The sequence below is a fragment of the Nomia melanderi genome, chromosome 6 (assembly GCF_051020985.1).
Source record: "Nomia melanderi isolate GNS246 chromosome 6, iyNomMela1, whole genome shotgun sequence".
In the NCBI taxonomy this organism is placed as follows: Eukaryota; Metazoa; Arthropoda; class Insecta; order Hymenoptera; family Halictidae; genus Nomia; species Nomia melanderi.
Genome location: NC_135004.1, coordinates 6,418,683 through 6,428,097, shown reverse-complemented (window position 1 = coordinate 6,428,097; position 9,415 = coordinate 6,418,683). Strand labels below are relative to the sequence as shown.

The window sequence follows — 9,415 nt, the reverse complement described above, 5'->3', positions numbered from 1 at the left end:
TTGATTAGGTATAATAAATTAAAAATACAATTTATTTTAAAATGGTTTTGTCAAAAATTGTATAATACACAAGTTATACAAGTAGTTATTACACAGCTACCGCTGTTATGGAATTTAATCGAAAAGACCGAAGCCCATGTCATCGTCATCGGATTCAGATTCTTCCTTTGCTGGTTTCTTCTCTTCTGTTAAGGAAAATATAAATAGTTATATTTTTTCATTTTACAAAAAATAGTTACAAATATCTAACTAAATATTTACCTTTCTTTTCTTCAGCTGGTGCAGCAGCAGCTCCAGCAGCAGGTGCAGCAGCAGCAGCAACTGCTCCGCCGCCAACTGGCATAGATGACAATTTTTCTCGCCCTGTAACATATACACATATTCTAAAATATGTCAACTCTTTTTAAATTTCACATTTCTTATGGTATCCTATCATTAGAAACTACAATGAAAAAAAATGTTAAATTATTTTAGTTAAACATATGATTTATTTATACTTTTAATTTTATATGTATAATATCAAAAAAATAAAATAAATTCTACTAAAGCTGTGAATTATTTCCTTCCATTTAAAAAGAAAAGAATGAGTATTTGATTATACACATATGAAGAAATTAATTTTGATGTCAACGTAAAATATTAAGTACTTCATTTCTATATAACTACACAAATGCATAATTAAATTATCATACCTTGTGCAATAAGTTCATCAATTGATTTTCCATTCAATTCTGATATAACTTTCTTAAGTTTCTCAGTATCGGATTCAATTCCAACGGATGATAAGATTTTTTCAATATCATTTTGGTTAGGTGAAGCTTTGCCTCCTAGGGCAGCTAAAAGATAAGCGGCCACGTAACGCATTCTGAAAAATATAATTATGTTATTAACATCTATTTTATCTTGTAACGCATTTTTTACATTAGTTAAATAACATCAGTAAGTAAATGATATATCATCATCATTATCACAGTCGAAAGATGGTGAATGTTTAACTCATCATGTACGTAAATTAACTTTCAGTAAAATATATAATATATGATATAAAGTAAAAGCAATCGAATAAACAAATCATATTCAATATTTGTCGTATCCAGTATAAGAATATTTTTCATTGTACTCAAAAATCCAAAATTGTAATGCTCATGTAACCATGCTTGTTTTGTCTTTTCATAAAACATGTACAATAATTCAAATAGAACGAGAGTAACTTTTAAAAAGAAAACAAAACTTTTCTAAAAAAAAGGTTTAAAATATATATTCTTTTGTGTTAAATATGCTAATAAAAATGGCTTCAAACACACAATGTTTGAAGGACTTGTATCGTAAATCATCGTCTACTATAATTTGTTATTTTTTTAAAAAAACTTCATCATTTAGTACGTTCATACACAATAAATTTAAAGTATACAATATTATCCATATAAAATATATTATTAATAATTATACATACCTTTAAGTCTTACGACACGAAACGTGGGTCACGCTCAAAACAGAAAATGTGACCGTACCGGAACGTTGGTAAAAGGGAAAGAACATGAGAAACAACAATAAGAAGGGGGGAAACATATACCTAGATACTCTTATGGTGCCATCTACAAGATAAAATATGTATATAAATTGAAACACGGACCAAAAATTTGTATAGATGTCTCATGTAATAATATTTTCAGTTTGTGTTTCTGCATTGTCGATCGAGGACTATACCATAAATAACATAGATTTAAGATATATACAAACTGTACATACAATGTCTTTTTTTATCTACTGTTCTAACATACCGACACCGTTAAAAATACCCCGATACACTAGCGGACTTTAGTGAAACGAACGGTCAACTACTGAACTATATAAGCTGCAACATGAAAAGTGTGTATTGAGACGCTAATTTTAAGTATTGCCGGCTCTAAAAATTACATTTTGTTAAGTCTGGAGAGGTAGATTCGTACGAAATTTACTAAGGCAGACAATGAAAGCGTTTAAGCCAAAGTTGTTTAACTCCCTTCACGCTAGTAACTACTCGCAAACAGTATTCCGCCACTACCCTACTTTAGGAGCTATACGAGATTGTGTGTATATGAGCAGCTTCATGTTCATACAAATAGGTGAAAGTAGGTATGGAGAGGGTAACTCTCTGTGAGGGGAAAATCACTATAGAGTTTGCAAGCTATCAGTTCGACACCCCTGAAATACAGAGTCCCAAAGGATCCATGGTTCGGAAATGATTTGTTTTCTTGAAAATTAATGTTAAAGTTCGTATGTAACAGTAGAGGTACGCGATACTCAGTGTTCTTTTTCTGTAAGACGATGGGTTATCGGATTTGACGCCATGGGACTTCTTTTGGGAAGATTTAAACGAGATATTATTGATCGAGTTGTAGTATAGAAACACACTGATACATTGTATAACAGAAAAGAACACTGAGTATTATGTATGCTTTATTTTCACATATTAACTTTAACATTAATTTCCAAGAGGACAATTCATTTTCGATCTATGGTTGTCTGAAACTATGTCTTCACGACGAATAAAATGCAATGCAACAATAAAAATATTGATTTTCGCTTTCTAAGGTCAATCTGAATTTTGCAACATTTTTTTTTACATCAATCTTCATTAATGTAGAGGCGCAGAGTCATGTCTTTATAATCGAGATATACAATCTTGAGTCATCATACACATTTAATTCAATATCATTATCAGCAATGTGGTTATAGAACCTTGGATCGAGACAAAATTACTTTATCCAATAAGCATGTTAAATACAATACTGAGGTCTATAGTAATGATGTATTATTGTGTTCTTCATGAATTCTTCGCATTTCTTTTTGTCTTCACAGTTGTTTACGCGATTGAGTCGAGGAGGGAATTCCTTGTTTATCTAATACATGATGTTTGCAAAAAGATATGCATCACTGTTCTACAAACACTATGCTCTGGTTTGAGATAACAATATGTATTTGTAGTTTTATTAACTTGCATTAATATATAGTTATCCTCTCAATGTATCTATTCAAAGAATAGATAAATTTCATAGTATGAAAATAATTAATATTTTTAGTATTTAAAAGAAATTTCTGCCGAAAAAAATACTTTCCCTAACAAAATTAGTTTAAGTCAAGACAAGCATCCTTTTTCAGATTGGATTCAAATTTCATTAAAAATATAACTTCGTTTAAGGTATATCGCGCTATCGTAATGCACAAACACACCCCTATGTCATTTCGCCTACAATCAAATAATTAAAATGTTTGTAAAATAAATGTACTGGTTTACATGCTTATTTATACCTGATTTATATTCTAGGTTGTGAAAAATAGTACATTTGAAGTTTAATAAAAATATTGTTCAATAAATTTTAACAAACAAAATATCAAATTTTCAACTGAATTTTTAAAATAATTCCACGTTAAATCTCTGAACAAGGGTATTGAAATATTTGTTAATTGTAAGTGTGAAAGATTCTTAAACAAGTTATTACATTTTTCAAATAAAGAAAATCTTAAAGTGCCCCCTATAATAAAAATCATTGTTATCCACTATAAAGTTTGACTATTTATTGCTGTACGTTGTAAGTACCTTGAAATTTGTTATAGTTTGAGTAACTCATTTTCTAACAAGGAGAGAACCAAGGTGGAAATCGGTTTTCGAATGGTGTCGTGCACATGGACAGTACATGTCTATAAATGAAAAAATTTTTTAACGATATAAATATATATGTTCAAAAATAAAAAAAAAAATAAAACGAGAGATACGAGTTCAACTTCGAGACCTTCAGTGTCGTAGTTCAAAACTCCGTCACCACCGCCACGATACTTCATTGTTGTACGCTTCTTATAACCAAATTAGAAGTAACATAAATATTTTAAACTCATTTTTCTTAAAAAAAAACCTATTGTAAAAAATGCTATGAAGATTTTTTATTTCTACATGTGTACTATAACATTTGTATGACGTCATTGAAAAACCAATTTCCACACCGCGGCTCTCTGTGAGTCAACGAAAATCAATGCAAACGCGGCGTTGTCAAAGCTATGAAGGTATACTCGATTTGTACTGATGGGTAAAGTATTTCTTGTGTTATTTACGTGAATTTATCTACTACTATGAGAAATGGGCGGAAAAACAAATTGGTTGAATATTATATCTTAAGGATTATATACAGAAGTGCTTCCAAAGAAAAAAGTATATGAAATGTGGAAACATTATTTTGATAGGCCACTGTAATTTAGGTGAAGATGTAAACATTTGATAAAACTTTTGATAATACTTGAGAAGTTATCAAATAATTTGAGGTACGTACTACACTGATATCAGTTAATTGTAATATATGATGTAGATCTGTCAAAAATGTTATGTAATATTGGATCTGTATATAGATAAGATTAAATTGATATGATCATTTTCACTTTGATTCTCAATTTTAATGGGTACAGTTCCCTATGAAAATATTTGAGCCAGTAGATGTAAACATAGATAAAATATAATATAACATTCTCTCCTGTGTTTTATATATTATGAAAGTGTCATAATATTAATAAAAGTTTCATATAGAGTATTTATGGAAAAATTATTTCGACCATAAGTACTTTTAAATGTGTCTTAATAGCTAATATATACTTTGAATTATGTTATAGTTTTGTGGAATGATAATTTTCAAAGAAAATATGAAGAAATATACATGAATAAGATAAATATAAAGAAAAGACTAAGATCTGCAAAAATGTATATTGATAAGAAATATACATTTTGGAATAAAATTATTTTATCAGATAAAAGTAGATTTAAATTTTTGTGTAATTCAAAATTGGAAATATGAAGTTTGCTGTAAACAATGAAACATACACGTAGTTCTATTTGACTATGAAACTATATAGCAATAAACAAAATCAACAATTTGTCATCATTAATGGAATTTTAAACAAATATAAATATAATCATTTTAGAAGAATGTTTTAAATATAGTATAACTAAATTAAATTTGTTAGATTTTTAACAAGATGATAATCTAAAGTATAACACTTGGATAAAGTGTAATATATATTGTATACTACAAACTCCTTTACAAAGCCTAAATATGAATCTTATAAAGCATTTATGGCCAAAAATAAGAAGAATACTTTCAAATTATAAGAATAAGTAACATATATAAATTATGTACAAAAGTAGATAATAGAAACATTTACATATTATATGGGATGGATTATATAAAGTTATTAAAAGTATATTACAGATCAATAATTATCCATTATCAACTTAATATTTCCTATTAATAAATAGCATTCATAAATCAATTAGAACTTCTACTATATTATAGAAATATCAGTTATATCTTTTAATACAATAAAAAAGATTCATATATTAGTAATCTTTACTATAGAAACCCTCAATTCTTATTCTAATATTCAAACAAAATTTATCAATTTTATAATTACTAATTTATCTTATATTTTTCAGGAATAATGTTGAACAGTGAAATAAAACATATTTTACACTGTTGTCTATTATTCATTGTTATACTTACTTTTGAATTGGTCTCTGGTGGAGTTTGTTGGAACAGTGATAATGATCAACAATTAGATCCATGGGCTCAATATGGATTCATTGGAGCACTTACATTATATCTGCTACGGACACTTACACTTCTTTCTCTTCCACAAGTTTTATTTAATTTTGTTGGATTGACAATTTATAACGCATTCCCAGATAAAGTTATTTTAAATGGTTCTCCATTACTCGCACCATTCATTTGTATTAGAATAGTAACACGTGGAGATTATCCACTATTAGTACAAGAAAATGTCCAGAGAAATTTGAATAAGTGTATAGAATCTGGTTTAGAAAACTTTCAAATTGAAGTAGTAAGTGATAAACCAATTGGATTATCTCCCCATAGGAGAATTAGAGAAGTGGTCGTTCCACAAGATTATCGAACAAGTAGTGGTGCTTTATTTAAAGCACGTGCTTTACAATATTGCTTAGAAAGTTCAGTGAATGAATTAGCAGACCATGATTGGATCGTACATCTTGACGAAGAAACCTTGTTGACTGAAAACTCTATTCGTGGAATATTGAACTTTGTGTTGGATGGAAAACATCAATTTGGGCAAGGACTAATTACATATGCTAATGAAGATGTTGTCAATTGGATTACAACATTAGCAGATAGTTTTAGAGTAGCAGATGACATGGGAAAATTAAGATTACAGTTTACAATGTTTCATAAGCCATACTTTAGTATGAAAGGTTCTTATGTTGTCACTCAGGTAATTACTTATTATAGATTAAAAAGAAAATTGAATGAAGTACATTATTCATGATAAAAGAAAATTATAAAGTATATTTATTCTAGATGGGTGCGGAACGGATAGTTTCTTTTAATAATGGATTGGATGGATCTGTTGCGGAGGATTGTTTCTTTGCAATGAAAGCATTTACTCAAGGTTACACATTTAATTTTGTAGAGGGTGAAATGTGGGAGAAATCTCCATTTACGTTATGGGACTTTGTGCAACAAAGGAAGAGGTGGTTACAGGGTATATTGCTTGTCGTACATTCCAAAGCGATTCCATTAAATAAAAAATTGCTCTTAGGCATATCTTGTTATTCATGGGTAACAATGCCTTTATCTACTTCAAATGTTATATTAGCTGGAATTTATCCTCTTATTTGCCCAGCAGTTATAAATTTTCTATGCGCTTTTATTGCAGCAGTTAATATTTACATGTACATTTTTGGTGTAATTAAATCATTTTCTTTATATCGAGTTGGTATTGCTCGATTAATATTATGCATATGTGGAGCACTATCAACTATTCCTTTCAATTTGATAATTGAAAATGTTGCTGTCATATGGGGTTTATTTGGGGAGAAACATAAATTTTATGTTGTCAATAAAGTAAAACACTGATAAGCATAACAATGTACTTTTATAATATTAAAAATATTATATGATATTTCTATGACAACATAAGTTTATGCTAATACTAAGGTACTAGTGGTATATATTATATTATTATATAAAAAGAGATATGTATCTAGACTATTTACTATTCATTAGAATATTTAAAATCCAATGTATAATATACATGACTATACAAATCATTGATATGTTGACTCCTGGAGAGTCACTAGTAAACACATGAATTTTTAATGTTGAACTACAATATTGATCAGCAACGATCAATAATGAACAGTATTATATAAATTAGTAAAAATAAAAAGTCATTAGCTAAATTACTTAAAGTAAAAACATTTTTCTTTATATAAACAAGTAACATTATAAAATAATAATTTATTGATATCTATGTCATGAAAATTTAATTTCATTACTTTGTTTTTAGAGTAATTCATTTAGAAGAATTGTAGTAAACGAATTTTCAAAAGATTCAAAACTCTTCAGAGTGTCAAGTATTTTGCTATAGTTTTACTTTATCTAATATTTGTTTATTACATAGTATTTATTTACTACAATATTATACTGTTCCTAATATTTGTATTTTTTGTCAACATTTAAGAAATTCACACAAGTTTTATCAAAGAAATTGTAAGCTAGTTTATGAAACAAATTTAATAAGTACATAGGTACATCAAGTGTGAATTAATGCTATAAAATGCATACGATTAAGAGTTGTTCAAATTAATTTATTTCTTTTGATTATAAAGAACTTTAAAACTCATATCACAACATTTACATACATATTGTACTATTTAATGTTAAAGAACAGATTTTAATAAATGAATTTACAAAATTTTTGTTTCTATAGTATAGAAACTTTGATTTATGATATTATAATATTAATAATATTTGAAGTAGCCTGTTTGGAATATAAACATGTGCATAATTCGTATAATTGATTATGATTTGGATACTCATTGATTTGTAATATGTTACATGCATTTGTGTTCCCATATTTTACATTATCGAAAGAAAGTTAGATAAAATCTGTTTTAATCTCACAATCACTGATACATTACTTAACATGTTTATAACTATGTAATTTATCATCAATTTTCAAAATTTTTAATTTCAACTATTTTATTCTTTATATGCAGAATGTTTATATACAATATTATGGAAATGTACATATTATTATGGAAGTATTAGTATGAAAACTAATTTAGATGATAATTGTTACAACATACAAATTTTTCTATTCTTTAATCATAAATTATATTACCCTTAACCATGGAATTTTTTCGCACAAGATTTTTTGTAATTTAACGTGCTTTAATTTAACTCTTTTTTCCCTTGAGTTTATTGTTTTTTTTCAACATAGTTAGTTTTCTAACAAAATGGAATGTTAATATTTAAAAAATATAATAAAAAAGGAAATAATAAATAAATACTTATATAAAAATGTTTGGAACGCACCATATGGTAAGCCCTGTTAAGGGGTTAAAAACATTTGTTTACATCTTGTGTATATCAAACCAAATTTACTAATATCTTTCATAAAGTACCACAAGTTTCGTATTGTAATAGTTTTACCTTCTTAGCATTATATAACTTAAGAGTATCAAAAAAAATGGTATAAAGCAGGGAAGATATGTATCTATCCCACACACTATTGTATTTTGTAAATTTAATAAAATTTCATTATCTACTATTTTGCAAATATTGGAAAAATACTACTTATTATATGGACAATGATTTAATATCTGTAAGTTATAACATATGGAAATTTTAACTAATTGTAAATAGAATAATGTTATCTTGCAATACAAACTGAATAATGTAAATTACAATATTATATTCTACTTAATTTAAAATAAAAAATTTGTACATAACACATTTATAGTAATATAAATATGTATACCTATTTTGGACTAGTAAATTCAACATGTCAAGAATTTATGACATGCATAATGATGACATAATTTGAAAAATGACTTTTTTTAAAAGAGTAAAACAATTGATTTTTCATATTACACTTCTTTTTTAATTATACATTTTGTAAATATGTAAGTGAATATATAATCTTAATTATTTTGCTTCGTGTTGCAACTAATTGAATAAAGAGAAAAACGACTATTACAACTAAGTATGCTCTATGAAACTTAAAATTTTTATATTTCATATTATGTTTTCATGAATAGTTATTAACGACACTTCGTTACTTCATTAAGGCATTTCCAATAACAACGGTGTTTCAGAACTATTGAAGAAAATTATCATGTATTTTTACCATAAATTTAAAATCAACATGTACTTTTATATTGTATCTAATGTGTGTACTTACGCAGTACGGACTAAGTACATTATTTTTATTTACATCTCGTTTATGCTGAAACTTACTAAATATGCGAGCGCCACTGTATACAATAGTAGAAGATACTCTATTTCGATTAACAAGTTAGTCACGAGAAGAGCCCTGAAAGGAATGCGGGTCTCATTGGTCAGCTTTCATTTTT

At 27.2% G+C, this 9,415-nt stretch overlaps 2 protein-coding genes, 1 long non-coding RNA gene and 1 other non-coding gene across 5 annotated transcripts; 1 reads left to right on the top strand and 3 right to left on the bottom strand.

Moving 5' to 3' along the window:
* Nucleotides 1–11: 11 nt before the first annotated feature.
* Nucleotides 12–1,614, bottom strand: RpLP2 (ribosomal protein LP2). Its single transcript, XM_031978431.2, has 4 exons — nucleotides 1,454–1,614; nucleotides 693–865; nucleotides 262–363; nucleotides 12–185 (listed from the first exon to the last, which is right to left on the bottom strand). Exons 2-4 carry the CDS (start codon nucleotides 862–864, stop codon nucleotides 115–117), a joined length of 345 nt encoding a protein of 114 aa, XP_031834291.1. The 5' UTR covers nucleotide 865; nucleotides 1,454–1,614; the 3' UTR covers nucleotides 12–114.
* Nucleotides 929–1,008, bottom strand: LOC116428428 (small nucleolar RNA Me28S-Am982). The gene has a single exon (XR_004235262.1). It is a non-coding gene; the product is annotated as a small nucleolar RNA Me28S-Am982 (small nucleolar RNA).
* Nucleotides 1,615–3,586: 1,972 nt separating the features above from the next.
* On the top strand, nucleotides 3,587–8,621 carry egh (beta-1,4-mannosyltransferase egh). Of its 2 annotated transcripts, none has more exons than XM_076368384.1 (3): nucleotides 3,587–4,296; nucleotides 5,459–6,267; nucleotides 6,354–8,621. In XM_076368384.1, the coding sequence occupies exons 2-3, from the start codon at nucleotides 5,464–5,466 to the stop codon at nucleotides 6,909–6,911; spliced, it is 1,362 nt and encodes a 453-aa protein (XP_076224499.1). In that variant the 5' UTR covers nucleotides 3,587–4,296; nucleotides 5,459–5,463; the 3' UTR covers nucleotides 6,912–8,621. The 2 variants fall into 2 exon arrangements, with proteins under 2 accessions (XP_076224499.1, XP_076224498.1); XM_076368383.1 differs by lacking the exon at nucleotides 3,587–4,296 and adding an exon at nucleotides 4,330–4,431.
* On the bottom strand, nucleotides 7,912–9,396 carry LOC143174614 (uncharacterized). The gene is made up of 2 exons (XR_012998792.1): nucleotides 9,244–9,396; nucleotides 7,912–9,159 (listed from the first exon to the last, which is right to left on the bottom strand). It is a non-coding gene; the product is annotated as an uncharacterized LOC143174614 (long non-coding RNA).
* Nucleotides 9,397–9,415: the final 19 nt, after the last annotated feature.